This window comes from Salvia hispanica, chromosome 6 (genome assembly GCF_023119035.1).
Source record: "Salvia hispanica cultivar TCC Black 2014 chromosome 6, UniMelb_Shisp_WGS_1.0, whole genome shotgun sequence".
NCBI lineage: Eukaryota > Viridiplantae > Streptophyta > Magnoliopsida > Lamiales > Lamiaceae > Salvia > Salvia hispanica.
This window is the reverse complement of record NC_062970.1, coordinates 48,113,325-48,136,561: the sequence shown is the minus strand read 5'-3', so window position 1 is coordinate 48,136,561 and position 23,237 is coordinate 48,113,325. Positions and strand designations below refer to the sequence as shown.

Here is a 23,237-nt window from a genome sequence, read left to right as displayed (position 1 = left end):
TTCTTGCAAGGCTTGTCATACTTCAGTTTGTGCCTTGGCCATCACACTGGGGTGCCTCAATAGTTCTACCATGGCCTATCAGTGATCATGAGTGATCATGTTAGCAAAAAAGATTTCGATTGGATCGTAAATGAACCTCTAATTGTTCGAGCCGCATCAGTAATTTGTCGATTAACGGATGACCTAGTTGGAGATCAGGTATGTGGTATACATTAACATTAGTACTTATTAGACTTTGTGATGGTCTAGTAGCAGAGTGGTTAATGTTCGTTATCAAATTAATGTAGTTCGACCAGAAACCCTCATCGTCTTTGAGTCCTCTACTTTATTTTTATTTTGTTATTTAATAAATGTTCTGGGTTTTCTTTGTCGGTTCTTTCCCAAATTGAACTAGTGAGTCGAACCGTATAGGGTCTTTAAACAATAAATATGTAATCCTTATAAGATTAAGATATGAAATATATAAATTTAGCTAATCTCTTCCTTTCTCCTCTTTCTCTTTGGTTTAAAACCTGAACCCTCCGATAATGAGTACCGTATTCGTGTTCATCCTCCCCCTCTCAACGGTGACCATCCATCGAGTTGATTTTCCAAATTCAAGCTTACATTGATTATTTATAAACTCGTATTTCTACGGTTTGATTGGCTTGGTGATAAACTCGTATTTTCTCTTCTTATTAACTAACTATTAAAAAATTAAATGTTGATTTGACTTAATTCATTTGCACACTTAAACAATATTATAAAATTATCTAAAATTACCATCACTACATAATCGTGGAAGATTTTTTTTAAAGGATTTGTAATGGTTCCTCGTCTACTTTTGTGATAACTCGAGCCACCGATGTATTGAATGCACTAAGCATAGTATTTTGTTTTAATACTCCATCCAAATAGAGATATTTTTTCATTTTGGTTCGTCTTATAAAATTAACACATTTCAAATTTTGATAACTTCTTTCTTTCTAAAAATGCTACAATTATTTTTTCTCTTTATCTCTTTTACTTTAATAATTATGCATTATAATTCGTGTCAAGCTATTTTTATTGCACTAATTTTTCACGCACAGTTTTTTACCTTTATTAAAATCTTAGTCACATCGAGCTAGGTGAGTATATAAACAGACCTAAAAAACCAAATAAGCAAAATGCCAACACAACAACTCCATAAGTTCTTTGGCTATTTCCACCAAACAGGCAAAATGCCAATACAACAACTCCATAAGTTCTTTGACTATTTCCACCAAACAGTTTGTGTGCATTATTCAGGAGATAGAGAGGTCCTTTGGTAATCGCAAGTTTTACATTAACAGTCCATTAACATGCTAATGAGCTAATTTGTACGGAGTTGCAACCACAAATAAATTCTGTTTCCTCGGAGCTGACACCCCCACAGTCTCAATCATGTCCAAATCCTCAGCCTTGACACCTTCCGGAAGCTTCCAATCGAAGTGGTAGAGCATCTGCGCAAGAGCCGACTCCACAGTAGCCAAGCCGAACGTCATCCCGGGGCACATTCTTTTCCCAGTTCCAAACGGCAAATACTCAAAATCACCACCTGTAAAATCCAAAGCCTTATCCTCGAATCTCTCGGGCTCAAACCTCTCCGGATCTTTCCAATGCCTCGGGTCCCTATGCATGGCCCATACATTCACGAACACCATCGCTCCAGCGGGTATGGTGTATCCGTTGATCGAATGTTCCTTGTTGCTAGATCTAGGCAGCATCGGACCCGGAGGGTGCAACCTCAGAGTCTCTTTGATCACCAGTTTTAGATATTTCAGATTATAAACGGTGTTGTTTTGTTCGATACTCGGGTTTTCTTTCAAGGCTTGTCGTACTTCAGCTTGTGCCTTGGCCATCACTCGAGGGTGCCTCAATAGTTCTACCATGGCCCAGTCAACAATTTCTGCTGAAGTATCAGTTCCCCCTGTAAGTAAATCCTGCATATGTAAAAGTCCAATTATTTCAAAGAATGACAACAAAATCAAAGACAAGCATAATTGAACATATTTTGGAAGATTTCTTTCCTTAGACCAAAAGAAAACAGCTAGGGACATTTTTTTAAGAGTATATGTCAATTTTGGTTCTAAATATTCACTTTTTGAAAAACTGGTCAATAACAAATGAAATTCTTGTCGGAGTGGTTATTTTTTAACGATTCTGTCAAAAATCTAACGGTCATACCACTGTGCAATTATCGTTAATCGTTAGTTTTTTAACGGAACCATAAAAAAAAGACTACTTCGTACACTAATCTATGTTTCTAAATATACCACAGACACGTCCTCATTCTTGTTGTGCAAACTACAATTAGTTGACGCAAATGGACGCAAATGGAGACGTTCTAAAAAGCTAATTTTACAAAAAATTCACAAGTTAGTGATGGTTAATTCTAACACTAATGAGCAATATTTAGGCATTCAACATACTTAGTGACTGAATATTGACAGACCGGTCATTAAAAATTTTGTAACTAAAAAATATTGACGGATTTGCGTCGCTGAAATTATAATGACGGAAACCAAATCGGCCGCCTTGGAAAGTTCGGATTAGTGACGGACTGTTTCAGTCACCAATTAGTGACGGCTCTTTCGGTCACATATCCGTCACTAATTCTTGAAATTTTTGACACGTCACTAATATCCGTCACTAATTCTTGAAAATTTTGGCAAGTCACTATTTCCGTCACTAATTAGTATTACCTCTTTAGAATTTCTTATTTTTACCAGACAGATGGAGTAAAAAAAATAGAGATGTCTACTTACAAACAGCACAGCCTTGATGTTGTGGTTATCAATTGGAAACTTGAGCTCCTCTTCTTCCTTAACCCTAAGAAACACATCCACCAAATCCTCACCCCCAAACTCCGAATTCCCCAATCTCCGGCCATCCCCGGGCGCAATTTTCGCCCGATTTCTCCTATGCCGGTCGATGATATCATCCAAAATCACATCTAGCTTTCGCCGCATCTTCCTCATATACCGCACCTTCCCCCAGCTCAACGCGGCCGCGATCCTCGACGACGGGAACAGATCCGTGACCTCAAATCCCGCCGCCATACGCAGCGTATCCCCGATCATCTTCATCAGCGTGTCACTGTCCTCGCAGGCGGAGCCGAAGGCCGCCCGGCAAGTGATGGAGCTCGACAAGGAGAAGATCTTCTCCGTGAAATTCACATAGCTTCCGGAAGATTCGCGCAGGGAATCGACCAGGCGAGCGGTCTCGTCTCGCCTGATTGACTCGAAAAGCCGCACCATTTTGGGGCTGAGAAGCTCGTTGATGCAGAGCTTCCGCATCTGGCGCCAGTAGTCGTTGTAGGGGCAGAAAACGACGTCGCTGCTGTTGTACCACATGATCTTTGTGGCAATGTTCTGCGGCCGGTTGGCGAAGCTCGGGTCGAGGTCTTTCAGCATTTCTTTGGCGATTTCAGGCGACGAGACCACGATGGCGTTGCAGTCACCGAGCTTGAGGTGCATCAAGGGGCCGTGGTGGTTGGAGAGATCTCTGAAGCGGCGGAAAGGAGGGTTTCTCATCTGGTGAAGGTTTCCGATTATAGGAAGTTTTCGGGGGCCGGGTGGCAGCTGTTTCGTTGGGTTGCCATTTTTGGACTTCTTCCATTTTTTGAAGAAAATGAAGATTGCAGGAAGAATGAGAGCTGTGATTAGGTAAAGCATTTTTTTTTATGGAATAATTGTAGAGGATAGATAGAATGGGTGCTATATAAAAGAAAGTTGACTTTATAAAAGAAAGTGGTAGAAAAGTTGGTTAAATAGAATTTTTTTTTATATTAGTTTTATAATAAAATGTGAGTAAAATGAGTTAGCGGAATGTAGTTCTCACTTACCAAATATTGTAAAATGAAATGGCACATTTAATAGTGGACGGACTAAAAAGAAAATATAGTATACTCCTTCCGTCCACAAAAAATAGAGCAATTTGTGTATGACACGTGTTTAATGTAGAATTGGTAAAGTAAGAGAAAAGTAGAAAAAGTAAGAGAGAAGGAGAAAAAAGTAGAATGATGTGTAGGGTTATTATTTGTTTAAAACTTTCCATAAATGAATGTGTTGTATTTTATTTGGACGGCCAAAAATGGTTATTATGCTCTAATTCTTTTGGACGGAGGGAGTATTTAATAGCGGACTGACTGAAAAAGAAATGGAGTATAAGATACTTAATGCAAAGGGAGTATATGAATAACAAACACTAAACAACAAAAAAACAGAAAACAGAATATAAAAAAATGGCATGATTTTGAAATATATTGATTGAATATTTCAAAATTATGACTCTGTCATAATCACATGCAGCGTTCTTTGATTTTTATGGGATTAGGTGGATATTTATAATTTAATATGTGAAGGTTGTACACACTGATAGAAACAAGTTAAAAAGGTGTTTTCATACTCAATAGTCGCCTTTGGGAGGCGTAACATATTTGATTTGGGAATCAAGTAGGTAGGTAAGTAACTTTATTAACTATCAGTGATGACAAAAGAGGTGGAGAGAGGTGGCTCCTTTCTTGCATCTGATTTTTCCCAATAACAATTTCTTACTCAATTCGTAATTCAAAGCTAATTCATATGTAAAATGAAAAAAGTAGAGAGATGAAAGAGAGAAAAAGGTAAGAGAGAGTAAAGTATGGAACGTACCGAAATGATAAAATGACTATATTACTATGGAATGGAGGGAGTACTATAGAATGAGTTTTTATAGAACAAGCTTGGAGCGGGCATAAATAGTGCTGGGCTTAGGCCTCAGTTGGGTTTTTGTAAAAGCCCAATAGGATTTCAAGTAGCCCGTATTCATAAAAGGGCCTGACTTAACCTGTTTTAAGTACTTCTAAACTTAAGAGGGTGGAAAATTCAACTTAATTATTAACTAACTATTTAAAAATTAATTGTTGATTTGACTTAATTCATTTGCACACTTAAACAAAACTATAAATTTATCTAAAATTACCGACACTAAGTAATCGTGGAAATTCTTTTTTAAAGGACATTAATGGTTCCTCGTCTACTTCTGTGATAACCCGAGCCACCAATGTATTGAATGCAGTAAGCATTCCATTAACTCATATTTTATTTTAATACTCCATCCAAATAGAGATCTTTTCCATTTTGGTTCGTGTCATAAAATTAGCACATTTCTAATTCTGATAGAGGTGCCCATTCTCCGTTTATAATACTACAATTTTTTTTTTTCTAGCTTTTTTACATTAACAATTATGCATTATAATTGTGTCTATTTTTATTGCACTAATTTTTCACGCACAATTTTTTACGTTTATTAAAATCTTAGTCAAAAGTGGATACATGGAGTAACAGGACTAAAGGTCCGATTGATGATTTGAGCACTCAAACTTGAAGGAAAACTTGATGAAAAGCCCTAACAATGAACTAGGGTTTGGAACGAGAGCAAGGGAATGAGAAAATAAAAGTGGTTTATTTCTTTATTTCTCATGACTCGATCTAAGGGAATTATATAATTTATAGGGTTAGGGTCGAAAATTTTTAGCCCGATAAAAACAAAATCCGATTAGCCCGCACCTGATTAACCCACAACTCGTTAGGGCCAGACCCGTAGAATTCCCCCTACTTGATTCAGGCTTACGATTCGAGAAAGAATCAAGAAGAAAACCCGAAAAGATTTGACTCAATCTTAAAAGGAAAAACGACAAAATAAGGAAAATAACAATTAAAAATATCAAAAGAAATCTAAGGAAATCCACAGTCTAATAGCTGACAAAGTCTTTATACTCCATAGACGAGATTGGACACGTTTGGGTCGATCACTCTTCAATGGTCTATTCATGCTTCGTCCTCTACCGCCGGCTTCTTTCTCATCTGCTGCCGGTGACGTCCGATCAGGTTGCATGGGTGTATGCGGCTCGGTATCCGGCGTTACTTGTGCGTCAAGCTCCGTAGTCGTATCAACTCCCCCCTCCTTTGGAATCGCCTTGTCCTCAAGGCGTAAATCCGGGAAATGCTTCTTTAACAGACCCGCATCCTCCCAGTTTGCGTCAGACAACGCATCCGAAGACCACTGCACAACCATTGTTCTTGAGGAACTCGATCGACTAACACAGTTCGGCTGGCTATAGCACGGATCGGAGTATCATTTGGCTGACTCCGGTCTGACAAAGCTGATACCACTTTAATGCTAGGGATGAACGGATTTAGGAGAGACACATGGAACACATTATGGATTCGACTATCCACAGGCAATTGGAGAAGATAGCCACTTTTCCGATCTTTTCCAAAATGACATAGGGACCATAATAACGATGAGCTAACTTGTTCGAGAGAGGCTTCTCCACCGAACGTTGGCGATATGCTGGAGCTTAAGGAAAACCGAATCTCCCACGTTGAACTCCACATCACGACGTTTGCGATTTGCAAATTCCATCACGACGTTTGCGATTTGCAAATTCCACCATAGAGCGTTGTGATTTAGCGATCTGAATCTTCAGAGCTCGGAGCGTTTCCTCCCTCTCCGTGAGCATATCATCAACGTCGGTGTTGTGAGAGGGCTTAGCATAAGTGTCGAACAAACTCGGTGGTTCCCTTCCATACAAGGCTTGAAACGGTGACATTCCAATGCTAGAGTTGATGCTGCAATTGAGCGCAAGTTCCGCCCAAGGAAGAAGTGTCAACCAACGTTTTGGCCGCTCATAAGTGAAGGCTCTTAGATACTGCTCCAATGCACGATTTGTCACCTCGGATTGGCCGTCCGTCTGCGGATGATAAGCAGTTGTGAACTGAAGTTTCGTCCCACTTAAGGTTAAAAGTTCATTCCAAAAGTCACTCATAAAAATGGAATCCCGGTCGGATAAAGGCTTCTTTGGAAAGCCATAGAGATTCACCACTGTTTCAACAAACATCTTCGCAACTTGTCGCGCATCGAACCCCGACTTTAGAGCACCAAAATGAGCATACTTAGATAGTCGGTCCACTGCCACCATGATTGCCGTGTAACTGAATGACGAGCCCTACGATGAAATCCATGGAAGCTGTTTCCCAAACCATGTCAGGAATTGGCATAGGTTGAATGAGACCATTCGGTTTGTCTCGCACATATTTCGTTGCCTGGCAGGTGTAGCAAGCTGCATCATATTCCTCCACATCTCACCTAAGGCCCGGCCAATAAAAACCCAAGGCCACCCTAGCGAACTTTCGCCGAACTCCCGGGTGCCCCGCTGCTTGCGAGTCGTGGCACTCTTCGACGATGGCTCGACAAACCGCTGAATCTCTGCTCAATAGTAGTCGCCTCTTGAAATAAAGAAGGCCATCCGTGACCGAAATGTGTGGTGGTGCCACTCCGGCAGCCACATCCTCGTGCAAACGAACGAGGTCTGGCAGTGCCGTGTTATCGGCGCGAACGATCTCGAGAATCACTGGAATCGGGCGAGCGTAGAGCTCAAAAATCTGAGGCGTCCCCGCGTGTGGTTCCTCACTCTTGTGAGACAAAGCGTCCGCCACCCTATTTGCTGCGCCCGACTTGTACTCAATTGTGAACTTGAAATCTATTAACTTCCGCACATAGAATTGCTGATCGGGAGTTGCACTACCTGCGAAAGGAGCTCTTTAAGACTCCGTTGATCGCTTTGGATAATGAACTCGCGATCCAGTAAATACTGTCGCCATTTCTATACCGCTTTAACAATGGCGTATAGCTCCTTATGGTAAGTAGAAGCCAAACGACGGCGGGATCCCAGCTTCTTGCCGAAATATGAGATCGGGTGGCCTTGCTGCATAAGGACCGCTCCAACTCCAAAATCGGAGGCATTAGTTTCAAGCACAAACGGAAGGGAGAAATCCGGCAGGCGCAAGACGGGTGTAGAGTTCATGGCTGTTTTCAGCGCTTCAAAACTCGCAATCGTGGAGTCCGACCAAACAAAGGCATCCTTTTTTACTAATTCTGTAAGTTGTGCTGCAATAAGTGAGTAATCCTTGACAAACCAGCGATAATACCCCGTTAAGCCCAAAAACCCACGCAGTTGCTTGATTGTCGAAGGAACGGGCCATGCCACCATAGCCTCGATTTTTGCCGGGTCTACTCGCAATTGTCCGGCTGAGATAATGTGACCTAAGTAGTCGATAGTCGCGACCCCGAAGGCACACTTCGACTGCCTAAGGAAGAAGAAGTTTTCTTGAAGAATTTTGAGAACCTGGCGCAAATGGATGTGTTCCTCCATGGATCCACTGAATACCAAAATATCATCGAAGAATACGATTACAGATTTGCGCAATAATGGCTGAAATATATTATTCATCGCTGCCTAGAAGGTCGAAGGCGCGTTGGTGAGGTCGAATGGCATAACCAGAAACTCAAAATGTCCATCATGGGTACGGAATGCCGTCTTATGAATATCACCAACATGCATACGAATCTGGTGGTAGCCTGAGCGGAGATCAAGTTTAGAGAAAATTCTAGCGGCATGTAGCACATCGAAAATTTCATCTGCTGTAGGGATCGGGAAATGGTCCGGTGTTGTTGCAGCATTAAGGGCACAAGAATCGACATAAAATCGGAAAGTGTCATCCTTCTTGCGAACCAACAAAATGGGAGAGGAGAATGGGCTAGTGCTCTGCTGAATCACACCCTGGGTGAGCATCTCGCGGACCTGTTTCTCAATTTCCGTCTTCTGGAAATAAGGGTTGTAGGAGAGGATTGATAGGCAGCACCAGCTGCTTCTCGGACGTTGTCTGGTTCTCGATGGGCACGATTTCGAAAACCTCGAAATCTGGGTCGTGGCCGATGAGAGAAAATAAACCATTGTATGATATCTTACGGGGAGGTATATCCTCGCCCCTCAGACATATCGGTCCCTGATCCAACTCGAACTTCATCGTCAGTGTTCTGTAATTCTTTGTCACATCCCCCAAATCCTGCAACCATTGGACCCCCAATATAACATCTGGGCCTTCCACTTGTAACAAAAATAGGTCGATGTCAAAAGGATGTCCCTGCAATGTCAACGGGGTGCTTAAACTCAAATAATCACAATGTAGAGAAGCACCATTTCCCACAAATACACGAAAAGAGGAAATAACATGGAGTGGAAGACATAACCTTTCAGCGACGGAGGGTTTGATAACATTATGTGTGTTGCCCCCGTCAATCAACACCGACACCTGAGTATCATGTATTGTGCCAGTGATCCGCAGCGATCGTGGTTTCAACTTCGGGCCAATGACATGAATAGTAGACACATCGCCTGTGATTATCATGTTTTCTCCGTCCTCGGCGAGCAAGGATTTCTCCTTAGTATCGCCCTAAACCCTAAACCCTCATCACTATCTTCACCAATAAGAGCATAAAACTTCTTGCTGCATACGTGCTCACGAGTGAACTTCTCAGGACAATACCGATACAAATTGCGCCGCGTCCTATCAGCCTTCTCTGCTGCTGAAATTCGAATAATAGGGTAGTCACGCGGCTGGTTATCGCGCGGTGTCGCTGCAGGCTTTTGGCTCGGATGTGGTTATCGTTGGTCGAGGTTCTAGCGGTCTGTACCGAGTTCATTAACTGTTTCCGCTGGTCGCGGTTATTCTAACCCGGGCGGCCCGAGGAAGGCGTCGGCTGGAGGGTCGCTGCCTGACACGCTGCCAATTGTTGAGCAAGGGCGATAGGGTCGGTGAGGGAGGCTGGCCTGCGGGTCAATAGTTCAAGCTTCAAAGCGGGAGCCAGTCCAGCAGTAAAAAGGGACATAAGGGTCCCATCTCCCACGCCGGAGACCTTCCGTAGTATCGACCCAAATTCAGCAAGATCATCTTGGGATCCGGTCTGTCGCAAGGTTGCCAGACGTCCAACATAATCCTCATAGAGATCGGCGTCGAAACGACGTTTGATGTCCATAAAAAAATCATCCCATCCACGACCCTCGTTGTTCGCCTCCCTAAAGGTGAACCACTCCTCCGCAGCGTCATCCAATAAGAACTCCGTCAAGTACAGCCTATCGTTCAGAGGAGTGAAATTGTGGTCGTAATACTTTTGGATCTTCTTAATCCACATATTGACCCTGTCGCCACTGAAACGCGGGGGGTCGAGCTTAAGTTTGGGCCAGGTATCAGTGTCAAAACTAAAAGGTTTGACCAAGATTGAGTGCGGAAGAGACCAGCCTCTCGTTGGTTTGCCTGTTATCGCCGCGTCGCCGTCGGACGGTTTCTTTCCGAGATTCTCAACCGCGACTAGTAGCTTAGCCATGTGGTCATTGGCGCTTTTGTTTAGGATTTTCTGTTGCCTCTCAAACGATTCGTGCGCGAAGCGATTAGATTGAACTTTCTTCTCGTCGCTAGCGACACGCAGCGTCAAGTCGTGAACCCTACGGCCAACCTCTTGAAGGGAATATTCCTTCGGATCGGTGTCATCACGCGGCGAAGAAGTGCTTCCCATCATCGTCGTCGTGTGTGCGGGGGAAGGGAAGGTCAATAAAGCACCAGATAATAGGACTAAAGGTCCGATTGATAATTGAACACTCAAACTTGAAGGAAAAATTGATGAAAAGCCCTAACAATGAACTAGGGTTTGGAACGAGAGCAAGGGAATGAGAAAATAAAAGTGCTTTATTTCGGGAAAGAATCAAGAAGAAAACCCGAAAAGATTTGACTCAAGCTTAAAAGGAAAAGCGTTCAACAAAATAAGGAAAATAACAATTAAAAATATCAAAAGAAATATAAGGAAATCCACGGTCTGACGAAGTCTTTATACTTCCAGGGCCGAGATTGGACACGTTTGGGTCGATCACTCTTCAATGGTCTATTCATGCTTCGTCCTCTACCGCCGGCTTCTTTCTCATCTGCTGCCGGTGACGTCTGATCAAGTTGCATGGGTGTATGCGGCTTGGTATCCGGCGTTACTTGTGCGTCAAGCTCCGTAGTCGTATCATGGAGTTGGGTGAGTATATAACCGGACATAAATAACCAAATAAGCAAAATGCCATACAACAACTCTATAAGTTCTTTGACTATTTCCACCAAATAAGCAAAATGCCAATACAATGAGAACTCCATAAGTTCATTAACTATTTCCACCTAACAGTTGGTGTGCATTATTCCGAAGATAGAGAGGTCCCTTGTTATTAGCAAGTTTTACCATAACAATCCATTAACATGCTAATCAGCTAATTTATACGGAGTTGCTACCACAAATAACTTCTGTTTTCTCGGAGCTGATAGCCCAACAGTTTCAATCATGTCCAAATCCTCAGCACTGACACCTTCCGGAAGCTTCCAATCGAAGTGGTAGAGCATCTGGGCTAGAGCTGACTCCACAGTAGCCAACCCAAACGTCATCCCGGGGCACATTCTTTTCCCAGTTCCAAACGGCAAATACTCAAAATCACCACCAGTAAAATCCACAGCCTTATCCTCAAATCTCTCGGGCTCAAACTTCTCTGGATCTTTCCAATTCCTCGGGTCCCTCTGCATGGCCCATACGTTCACCAACACCATCGCTCCAGCGGGTATGGTGTATCCGTTGATCGAATGTTCCTTGCTGCTAGATCTAGGCAGCATTGGACCCGGAGGGTGCAACCTCAGAATCTCTTTGATCACCAGTTTTAGATATTTCATATTAGAAACGACGTTGTTTTGTGGAAAACTGGAGTTTCCTTTCATGGCTTGTCGTACTTCAGCTTGTACCTTGGCCATCGTGTGAGGGTGCCTCAATAGCTCTACCATGGCCCAGTCAACAGTTTCTGCTGAAGTATCAGTTCCCCCTGTAAGTAAATCCTGCATATTGTAAAATTCCAATTTTGTTAAAGAAGGTATCAACCAAAGCAAGAATCAACAAAATCAAAGACAAACATAACTGAACAAATTTTGGAAACTCCCTCCATGCGCAAGATGTTATCCATGTTTGACTTGGCATGAGTTTTAAGAATTGTGAAGAAAAGTGAGTAGAAAAAGTCAGTGGAATGTAGGCCCAACATTTAATAATATGAGTTTTATAATAGAATGTGAGTGAAAGTGGGGTCCATTTACCAAATATTGAGAAAAAGCAAAGTGGACAATATTTCACGGACGGACCAAAATGGCAAAAATGGACAACATTTCATGTACGTTGGGAGTACAATTTTGACACTAACACGTAATTTTAAATATACCACCAACGCTTCGACACACATCCTTAGACCTGCCCAAGATTTACTAAACCGGTGGTTAAAACCAAAACCGTAACCGCTGATTACGGTTCCGAACCGAAACCATGAGAATTTATTCGAACCAAAACCGTCGATTTTTGAACCGTGGTTCGGTTCAGGTTCAAAATTTTTCGAACCGAAACCATGACGGAATAGCCAAAAACCGTAGGAAAACCGTGAACCAAATGGGAACCGCAAAAAACAACGGTTCGGAACCGAGAAAAACAGTAAAAAAAACTGCCGGGTTGTAACCGAAACCGACAGTTTTGGATCCGGAACCGGAACCGGCGGTTCCGAACCATAATCACCGGTTCTGGAACCGTGGGAAACTCTATATATCCTCATTCTTGTTGTGTCAACTAAAATTAGAGGACACAAAGGAAAACGTTCTAAACAGCTAATTTTACCAATTGTGCATTAAAACTACGAATAGAGATGTCTACTTACAAACAGCACAGCCTTGATGTTGTGGTTATCAATGGGAAACTTGAGCTCCTCTTCTTCCTTAACCCTAAGAAACACATCCACCAAATCCTCACCCCCAAACTCCGAATTCCCCAATCTCCGACCATCCCCGGCCGCAATTTTCGCCCGATTTCTCCTATGCCGGTCGATGATATCATCCAAAATCACATCAAGCTTGCGCCTCATCTTCTTCATATACCGCACCTTCCCCGAGCTCACCGCGGCCGCGATCCTCGACGACGGGAACAGATCCGTGACCTCAAATCCTGCCGCCATACGCAGCGTATCCCCGATCATCTTCATCAGCGTGTCACTGTCATCGCAGGCAGAGCCGAAGGCCGCACGGCAAGTGATGGAGCTCGACAAGGAGAAGATCTTCTCCGTGAAATTGACGGAGCTTCCAGAAGATTCACGCAACGAATCGACCAGACGAGCGGTCTCGTCTCGCCGGATTGACTCGAAAAGCCGCACCATTTTGGGGCTGAGAAGCTCGTTGATGCAGAGCTTCCGCATCTGGCGCCAGTAGTCGTTGTAGGGGCAGAAAACGACGTCGCTGCTGTTGTAAAACATGATCTCTCCGGCAACGTTCTGCGGACGGTTGGCGAAGATAGGGTCGAGATCTTTCAGCATTTCTTTCGCGAGCTGTGGAGACGAGACGATGACTGCGTTGCGCTCCCCGAGCTTGAGGTGCATCAAGGGGCCGTGTTTGTTGGAGAGATCTCTGAAGCAGCGGAAGGGAGGGTTGCTCATCTGGTGAAGGTTTCCGATTATAGGAAGTTTTCGGGGGCCAGGTGGTAGTTGTTTTTTAGTTTTGCTATTTTTGGATTTCTTCCATTTTTTGAAGAAAAGGAAGATTGCAGGAAGAATGAGAGCTGTGATTAGGTAAAGCATTTTTTTGATGGAATAATTAAAGAGGATAGATAGAATGGGTTCTATATATACTAAAAAAATCAACATATAAAAACATTATTTCACTGAAATCTCGTGGACAAAAGAATGCATCAATCATGGTGGAAATTGAGAGAGTATAAAATAAAATTTCGTTATAATGATTAACCAATAGTATAACATCTAAAAATTGAACTACCTTCTTCCCACAATATTTGACTCGACAAGAGTTTTAAGAAATATAAAGAAAAGTGAGTTAAAAAAATTAGTGAAGTAAAGGTTCCACTTTTATTCATTAGTTTCATAATGAATGCGAGCAAAATGAATTAGTAGAATGTGAGATCTACTTACTATTTATAGTAAAAATAAAAGTGGATTCTTACGGAGGACGGAAGTAGTAATTTTAAAGTAATTGATTGATTATTTAAAAATTATGGTATATAAAATATTTTAATATTCCAGTTTTTGTTATGAAAATTTAACATGATTTATTAATAAAATTTCATTTTAAAGTAAATTTAATTAAAAATAGTATGGATAAAGGATGCCACCTGGTATAGATGGTTGGCCTTTCACTTTCGTTGAATTTTACATGATATACGGTATAGATTGTGTTTCAATCTAGTAGTATTATTTTATTTTGAATATACTACTCGATTCTTTTATTTTATTAATCGACCATTCAGTAATACACGACATAAGCGCATGCAATGTTTCTTTCAAGCTCTGGCAATAGTTAGATATTATAGTTTAATGTAAACTAGGTACGTATTCCTAACATTCATTAATTTCTTCCCACTGTTTGGCCGATGTATTCCATCCGTCCTATAATATATTACTACGCGATTTTAGGAGATGTTATTTTGTGTGTTAGGTGGAGAGATAAAATAGTATATTTATTTTAATGTGAGAGGAGCTTTTTCCAAAAAAATGATATATAACATTTTTTGCGGAACAAACTAAAAAGGAAAATGTGACATCTATTATGGGACAAAGGGAGTAACTTATTACTATTAAATGAATGAAGTAATAAACTAACGGAATGAAGTAATAGCACGACTGAATAAAGTAATAAGTTCATAACAATAACATGACTGAATGAAGTAATAAATTAAAGGAATGAAATAATAACATGACTGAAGTAATAAACTAACAGAATGAAGTAATAATCCTAAACCCAACTGAAAGATAATTATGTCATAACACATTATGAAGTAATAAACTAATGGAATGAAGTAATAGCATGACTGAATGAAGTAATAAACTAACGGAATGAAGTAATAAACTAATAGAATGAAGTAATAACATGAATAAATAAAGTAATAAACTAACGAAATGAAATAATAGCACGACTGAATGATGTAATAAGTTCATAACATACATTCATTTAGTTTATTATGTAGTGAAATATAGTTCATTATTTACTCCAACAAGTTTTTATCGAATAAAAAAAATTAAAAAAATTAAAAAAAATTAAAAAAAATTAAAAAATTTTAAAAAATTTTAAAAAAATGAAAAAAATAAAAAAAAGTTTTTAATTAATAAAATATTAAATTAATTGTAAATTAATCATAACCATAAGATTAAGAAAAATGAGTGGTCCTAATTTGGTTTCTAGTTCGGTCTTTAAGGGTGGATTTGTGGTTAATAGGACTCTTGGTATATAATTTTATAGGGAGTATCGATAGTTGAAATAAATAAGTAAAACTAATCTTTTTACAAAATTCTTATCCAATGAACTTCTATACGTGTATTAGAAGGAGGGTATTGATTTTATGTGTAGCATCGTAAGTGATAATTATGATAACATATTTTTTTAATTTCAATAAAAGTATTAACTTTTTTTTGTGATTTGATATTTTTACAAACCAAACAAAAAACAAACTGAATTATATGTATATATATTTTTATACTATATTATTATTATTATTATTATTATTATTATTATTATTATTATTATTATTATTATTATTATTATTATTATTATTTATTTTTATTTTTTTTTTAATATTTTAATAATTTTATTATTTTTAAAAAAATTTAGCCTCGGCTACTTAAGCTTTCTGGTTCCGTCCTTATTAGACATAAAAAGAGTTTCTAAAATTAGAAATTACGTATTCTTGTAAGACTGACTAAAAAGAATAGAATGCATATTCTTGTAGGACGGAGACCGTAAACAAATTGGAAAAGAAAATAAGGTGGTCGTTGGCCTGGATCGGTATCATATTCCATATCCAACTCATAATTTATTCTAATTGTCACATATTCAATTCCTAGGTTGGCTTTATTTTACATATGTGGTCCAATCCTTCATCCAACAGTGGTATATTATAGCATCATAGCATGTTCATCAGCTAATTATACGGCGTAGCGACTATAGATAAATTGTGTGTTCTTGTAGATATTATACCAAAGTTCTCTATATATAGACATCGATCATTTGGTAACTTCACATCTACAAACCTAATATCTACATCCCAAATATGTCAAACAATTTGATGAAGAAAAAGCTTCAAGGCAAAGTAGCCATTGTAACCGGCGGCGCCAGCGGCATCGGCGAGACCACCGCCCGCGCCCTGGCCGATCACGGGGCGCTTGCGGTAGTGATCGCCGATATCCAACCCGAAAAGGGCCGCGCTGTGGCCGAATCCATCGGCCTGCAGCGCTGCACCTACGTTCACTGCGACGTGGCGGACGAGGAACAAGTTGCGGCCATGATTGAATGGACGGCAACGACGTACGGCGGCCTCGACGTAATGTTCAGCAACGCCGGCATCTTGGCCGGCTCCCCTCAGACCATCCTAGAGCTGGATTTTTCGGAATACGAGCGCGTGATGCGCGTGAACGCGCGTGGGGTGGCGGTGTGCGTGAAGCACGCGGCGCGTAAGATGGTGGAATTGGGGACGAGAGGCGCCATCATCTGTACGGCAAGTACGGCGGCGGAGAAGGCGAAAATGGACTTGACGGACTATATAATGTCGAAGCGGGCGGTGCTGGGGCTGATGCGGTCGGCGAGTTTGCAGCTCGGGAAGCACGGGATACGGGTGAACAGCGTGTCGATGGGGGCGGTGCCCACGCCGCTTTCTGCAAAGCATAGGCTGGTGACAGCGGCAGATGTGGACAAGTATATCGGGCCCTACACGAGCTTGAAAGGGACGACGCTGACGGGCGAAAATGTGGCGGATGCGGTGGCATTTCTGGCTTCGGATGAGGCGGCGTTTGTCACCGGAGTTGATTTAGCGGTGGACGGAGGGTTGATTGCCATCCCTTTCGACCTATCTAACTAATAATGCTTGTCCACAATTCCAATAAAAATGTACGTATCTAAAATTCTACTAATAAACATATGTATTGCCCTTTGTCGTTTCAATTCGTACGAAAAAGACATGTATTAATAAATTTGGTATCCTTTTTATGTCCATGTGTTCTATGATTTCCACGTATAATTTCCTACTACACGCTAATAAGGACCTAGATATTTACCGGAATTGAGCTGATGATCTCTCTGTATAATAATTTTACCTATTTTAAATTTATTTTATTATTTAAGTGTTATAATTTGATTTGTTAATACACTGCGTTGATGATACGTTGGCCGGAATGGTATCACATTCCCCATCCAACTCATAATTTATTACAATAGTCTCATATTCAATTCTAGGTTGGCTTTATTTTACATATGTGGTCTAATCCTTCATCCACAATATATTATACAGCATCATAGCATGTTCATCAGCTAATTATACGGCGTCGCGATTACAAATAAATTGTGTGTTCTAGAAGACACTAGACCAAAATTTTCCGTCATGTCCAAATCCTCAGCCCTGAAACTTTCCGGAAGCTTCCAATCGAAGTTGTACAGTAACTGAGCTAGAGCCGACTCCACAGTAGCCAAGCCGAATGTCATCCCAGGGCACATTCTTTTTCCAGTTCCAAATGGCAAATATTAGAAATCACCACCTACAAAATCCACAGCTTGATCCTCGAATCTCTCGGGCTCAAACTTTTCTGGATCATTCCAATACCTCGGGTCCCTATGCATGGCCCAAATATTTACCATCACCATCGCTCCATTAGGTATGGTGTATCCGTTGATCACGTGTTCCTCGTTGCAAGCTCTAGGCAGCATCGGAGCAGGAGGGTGCAGCCTCAGAGTCTCTTTGATCACCAATTTTAGATACTTCATATCATAAACGATGTCGGTTTGTTCAATGCTAGTAGTATTTTCTTGCATGGCTTGTCGTACTTCAGCTTGTGCCTTGGACATCACTCTAGGGTGCCTCAATAGTTCTACCATGGCCCAGTCTATTGTTACTGCTGCAGTATCAGTTCCAGCGGTAAAAATATCCTGCATATTTGTGAATTGATGGAAACAAAAACGTTCATACAAGCGACAAAATCACGATAAACGAATCTAAGTCAAACTTAATTTGAATAATTTAACAAAATCCTTGTGCATAATATCGAACTGGATCAAATCTAAAACTCGTATACATTGTTGGATATCATTTTTTCTATATCAAACCAAATACTTGCTAGGTAAGTTTCTCAGTCCACAATGGGCTACTCATGTTAGAAGTCCATGGGATTTCATTCCATGAACTTCTACTCCCTATATATGTTGTTAAATGTCTCATTTTTTCTTTTGTCGTCTGTCTGTCAATAAATATCTCATTTTACTTTTAGTATAATTAGTAAGTGGAACTTAGGCTATTCAATATAGTGGAAAATGGGGATAGGACGCGTGTATAGTCTGGGCTATTGCAAGTGTATGGGCTGAAAGATAAAATGCTGACTAGCGAACTAAAAATGGAGATAGGGCGGGTGTTACATTAACTATGTCCTGTCTCTCATGCCCTTAATTAATTAGAAAGTTGTAATATTAGTATCTGTTGAATGGGAAAAGACACTTCTCCTTCATTCATTATTCTTTGGGGTGTATAGTCGGGATATTGTGAATGCCCTTATATTCCATAAACTCATTCCTCTTATATTTTATTATAAAGCTAATATATAAAAGTAGGACTTATATTCCACTAATTTATTCTATGCACCTTACTTAAAGTAAAAAATTTCTTAAAACCCGATCCGGTCAAATATGAGATATTTATCGGTGAACAGAGGAAGTATTATTTTATTCAATTATTTGATTTGGAAACAAAACCTATTGTAAACAATGATTTATCAAGCCATAAAATACAATATTCAGAGAGGAGATATCTACTTACAAACAAGACAGCCTTGATGTTGTGGTTGTTGATTGGAAACTCGAGTCCCTCTTCTTCCTTAGTCCTAAGAAACACATCCACCAAATCCTCACCCCCAAACTCCGAATTCCGGCCGCGATTCCTCCTATGCCGGTCGATAATATCATCCAGAATCACATCCAGCTCTCGCCGCATCTTCTTCATCAGCCGCAGCCTCGTCCAGCTCAGCGCGGCCGCGATCCTTGACGACGGGAACAGATCCGCCACCTCAAACCCCGCCGCCATCTGCAACGAATCCGACATCATCTTCATCAACGTCGCATTATCCTCGCTTACGCAGCCGAAGGCAGCGCGACAAGTGACGAAACTCGACAAAGAGAAGATCTTCCCCGTTAAATTCACGGAGCTTCCGGAAGATTGGCGCAAGGAATCCACCAATCGATTTGATTCGTCTTGTCGAATCGATTGGAACAAGCGCACCATCTTAGTACTGAGAAGGTCGTTGATGCAGAGCTTTCTCATCTGGCGCCAGTAGTTGCCGTAGGGGCTGAAAGCGACGTCATTGCAGTTGTACCTGTTGGCAAATGAAATAAAAAAATATATATATAATAATATTACACGTCGATGTAAAGATAGAACTGAAACCACTTTATAAGTCTGATCAGGGCCACTCCTTCCGTCAACAATTAATTTTAGGATGGAACCTAATATCAGTACCACATGATCTCAGAGGCAACGGTTCTAGGCCGGTCGGCGAAGCAGGGGTCGAGGTCTTTGAGCATTTTTTTCGCGATGTCAGGCAACGAGACGACGATGGTGGTGGACTCGCCGAGCTTGAGGTGCATCAAGGGGCCGTGTTTGTTGGAGAGATCTCTGAAGCAGCGGAAGGGAGGGGTTCTCATCTGGTGAAGGTTTCCGATTATAGGAAGTTTTCGGGGGCCGGGTGGCAGCTGTTTCGTCGATTTGCCATTTTTGGGCTTCTTCCATTTTTTAAAGAAAAAGAAGATTGCAGGAAGAATGAGGGCTGCAAAGGCAGTAATTAGGTCGAGCATGTTTACTTTTGTTGGAATAATTAGGGAGGGGAATAATGGGTTTGCAATATATAGAAAGGTACTCCCTCCGTTCGCCAATATATAAACATCATGACTGACTCGTGTTTTAAGGAATTATTTAATTTTATAAAAAAAATTGATTAAAAAAGTTATTGATACGTAGATCATATTTTCTCTATTGATTTTAATAAAATGTGAGTATATGAAATGAGTTGTTGAGTATGACATTTATGCGGACCAAAAAGGTGAGATATTTAATGGCAGATTGGTAAGTAATATTTTCTATGACAACAAATTGACTTAGGTACGAGGGAGTGTTATGCATGATTAATGAGTGTTATGCATGATTAATGATACTTAAAACAAAAAAAATGAATTTTAAAAATTATGGCACGATTTTGAAATGTATTGATTGAATATTACAAAAGTATGACTTACTATATGTCATAATCATATCATGTACTATTAAGCTATAAGCAAATGCAACGTTCTTTGATTTCTATGGGATTAGGTGGACAGTAATTGTTTATTATGTGAATGTTTTGACTGATACAAGTTAAAAAGTATTTTTAATTAAATAATTGCCACCAGTTGTTTGGCTAGCGTAACTTATTTGATTTGGGAATCAAGTAGATAAGTATGTTTATTAACTTTTTCACTGATGACAATAGAGATAGAGAGATGAGAGAGGAAGCTATATTTCCAATCAGGAATATTAAATAATTGTATGTAGATATATCGAACTTTTTGAATGTGGAATTTTGTGCAAATTACTCGATCCTTCGAGCCTGACGTGAAAACCGATGGCAAATTTGGCAATTTTGTTATTGTAAAGAGTAAAAAAATTGACAACAAACGGAAAAGAAATTAAAAGTCAGTTTTGTGACAATAAATTGGGCAAATTGTTGAAAAATAATGAAGTTTGATTAAATTTTATTCCGTCTCATAACTTTGAAAATTAATTGAAAAAATAATGAAGGTTGAATATATTATCCTGCCATGTTAATTGGAATTTCTTTACATATATAATTAAGCTAAGATGATGTGCTATGTAATCTAATAATTGGGTTAAAAAGGAAATCGTATTAATAACTGAGAATTCTAAATAATTATTACACATCATATTTTTTAATGGGTAAATAATGCTTTCTTCGCTCTAAGATAGTTAAGGTATTTTTTTTGGCATATGATTTAAGAAACTAATGTGTTAAGTGATTATGACATTTAATAGAAAATATAAACTCTTTATGCTTGATACTTTTGCATATTTTATAAATGTGGATATGATTTCATTTTTTTTGATCAAATGATTCAAATCATATTTATTATAAAGGGACTTACTATAGAAAAGCTTGGACCGGCTGCGATTGGGCCTCTAGCAAGACTAGGCTTAGAAATGCTCCCAAGCGGCCTCTATAACTAATAGGCCACACCGGGCAAGCCCGAACCAGTTCAATTAGAATCTCTAGTTGTAGAATTAAAACACAACGGAAACTAATTGTGTAGGACCAAAATAGTAATTAACCTAATACTACTAACTAAACCCATGCTTTCTTTTACAAAGAGGTTCACTAATAATCTCAATTGATGCGCAGTCGGCAGTGGAGAGCTATAATGACAATAAGGTCACGGTTCAAACCCCGCCACCTACTGGGAGACTTTCAGCTTTAATTCGAAAATCCAATAGAGCAGGATTAGTCGGATTCCATCAAAGATGTGTTCGACAAGTGATCCAACCAATTTATTAAAAATAAAAGGGGGCAAACTTTTATAGACCATCCACAAATGAAAAAACAAAAACAAAACTATTTGACCATAGGCAGGGCAATACTAGCATGCTCATCAACTAACCATACGGAGTGGCGACCACAAATAAATTTTGTTCTCTTGCAGGTGCTAGCCCACTACTTTCAGTTATGTCCAAATCCTCAGCCCCGACACTTTCTGGAAGCTTCCAATCAAAGTTGTAGAGAAAAAAGCCAACTCCATAGTAGCCAAACCATACACTATCCCGGACACATTCTTCTTCCAGCTCCAAACGGAATATACTCAAAATCACCACCTATAAAAAATCCACATCTAGATTCTCGAATCTCTCGGGCTCAAACATCTCCGGATCCCTACAGTAGTTCGGGTCCCTATGCATCGCCCAATTATTCACCAACACTATCGTTCCAACCGGTATGGTGTACCCGTTGATCACATGCTCCTCGTCGCACGTTCTAGGAATAAACGGAGCCGGAGGGTGCAGCCTCAGAATCTCCTTGATCACCGATTTTAGATATTTCAGATTGTAAACGACCTCGTTTTGTTTGTTATTCTCTTTCAAGGCTTGTCACACTTCAGCTTGCGCCTTCGCCATCACTCGAGGGTGCCTCCTCAGTTCCACCATGGTCCAGTCAATAGTTATCGCTATAGTATCAGGTTCCGCCATGAAAATATCCTGCATATTATATGTTGTGATATAATAGAGCAATTGTGTAATCGAGATAAACAGAAACGTAAAGAGACACAGAATTTACGTGGTTCACCAACGTTGCGTTGGCTACGTCCACGTGTGGAAACGGAGAACAAATGCTATTCAGTTTGTTTTAAGATTACAGAATTATGCGTTCTACTTTTATATAAATTGGATGCGAATGACTGTGATTATTTCGTGTGATGATAATACTATGAAATTAAGGAATCAAAATAAACACATGAATTTTAAAATTAAAGAATTAGATTAATTTCCAGACAGATGTCAACCAAACTTGGCAAAAGAAATTAAGCATATATCCATGCAGTAGTTTTTATAACTTAGAATTTTAAAAATTATTATTATTAACTAAGAAATTAAGTGTATATATATGTAGTCTCTTTTATATCTAAGCATTTTAAGAATTATTTAATAATAAAATAATTAAATGTGAATGATGATTATATATACATGCAATCTTTTTATAGTAGAATTTTAAGAATTATAAATAATTAGATGAGAATGATTATAATTATTTCGTTGGATGATAATACTAAGAAATTAAGTACTATATACACATGCATTCTTTCTCTAACTTAGATTTTTTAATATCATTTACTAACAACATGATTGGATAAGAATGATTATTATTTTTTTGAATGATAATATTAAAAAATTTAAATATATACGGATATAATCGTATTTGTAATTTAAAATTTTAAAAGTTATTGCATAACAAATAATTTGATGTCAATAACTATTAGATGAGTAAATTTAAAAATCAGTATTTTATCAAATTTTAAGCATACGCAAATGATAAATAAACTTTTGTATTAGTTTTGAATATTAAATAAAATTCAGCATTTAGACAAGGCAACTCAAATCCTTTTAATATTTTGCAAATTTGAAAGGATGTGTTTAAATTTTGATAAAATGGTAAAGAAATATACTTATTCTTGTTATTGGAAGAATAATTATGTAACGGTTAATGTATATAATTAATTACTAGTGTGATATAG

At 39.5% G+C, this 23,237-nt stretch overlaps 3 protein-coding genes and 1 pseudogene across 3 annotated transcripts; 1 reads left to right on the top strand and 3 right to left on the bottom strand.

Annotated features, from left to right (window-relative positions):
* Nucleotides 1-1,325: 1,325 nt before the first annotated feature.
* Nucleotides 1,326-3,698, bottom strand: LOC125195626 (premnaspirodiene oxygenase-like). The gene is made up of 2 exons (XM_048093759.1): nucleotides 2,769-3,698; nucleotides 1,326-1,943 (listed from the first exon to the last, which is right to left on the bottom strand). Exons 1-2 carry the CDS (start codon nucleotides 3,675-3,677, stop codon nucleotides 1,326-1,328), a joined length of 1,527 nt encoding a protein of 508 aa, XP_047949716.1. The 5' UTR covers nucleotides 3,678-3,698.
* Nucleotides 3,699-10,942: 7,244 nt separating this feature from the next.
* Nucleotides 10,943-13,504, bottom strand: LOC125195625 (premnaspirodiene oxygenase-like). Its single transcript, XM_048093757.1, has 2 exons — nucleotides 12,596-13,504; nucleotides 10,943-11,738 (listed from the first exon to the last, which is right to left on the bottom strand). The coding sequence occupies exons 1-2, from the start codon at nucleotides 13,502-13,504 to the stop codon at nucleotides 11,121-11,123; spliced, it is 1,527 nt and encodes a 508-aa protein (XP_047949714.1). The 3' UTR covers nucleotides 10,943-11,120.
* Nucleotides 13,505-15,970: 2,466 nt separating this feature from the next.
* LOC125197272 ((-)-isopiperitenol/(-)-carveol dehydrogenase, mitochondrial-like) lies at nucleotides 15,971-16,989 on the top strand. Its single transcript, XM_048095997.1, has one exon. The coding sequence runs from the start codon at nucleotides 15,985-15,987 to the stop codon at nucleotides 16,786-16,788; it is 804 nt and encodes a 267-aa protein (XP_047951954.1). The 5' UTR covers nucleotides 15,971-15,984; the 3' UTR covers nucleotides 16,789-16,989.
* A 248-nt stretch (nucleotides 16,990-17,237) lies between these two features.
* Nucleotides 17,238-19,694, bottom strand: LOC125192145 (annotated as a pseudogene).
* Between the last annotated feature and the right edge of the window lie 3,543 nt (nucleotides 19,695-23,237).

Bases quoted from the DNA above. Each gene is read 5' to 3' on its own strand.
- LOC125195625 (XM_048093757.1), bottom strand. From the start codon at position 13,504: ATGCTTTACCTAATCACAGCTCTCATTCTTCCTGCAATCTTCCTTTTC. The intron at 11,739-12,595 runs GTAAGTAGACAT...TACAATATGCAG, and splicing joins ACATCAAGGCTGTGCTGTTT to GATTTACTTACAGGGGGAAC.
- LOC125197272 (XM_048095997.1), top strand. From the start codon at position 15,985: ATGTCAAACAATTTGATGAAGAAAAAGCTTCAAGGCAAAGTAGCCATT.
- LOC125195626 (XM_048093759.1), bottom strand. From the start codon at position 3,677: ATGCTTTACCTAATCACAGCTCTCATTCTTCCTGCAATCTTCATTTTC. The intron at 1,944-2,768 runs GTAAGTAGACAT...TTACATATGCAG, and splicing joins ACATCAAGGCTGTGCTGTTT to GATTTACTTACAGGGGGAAC.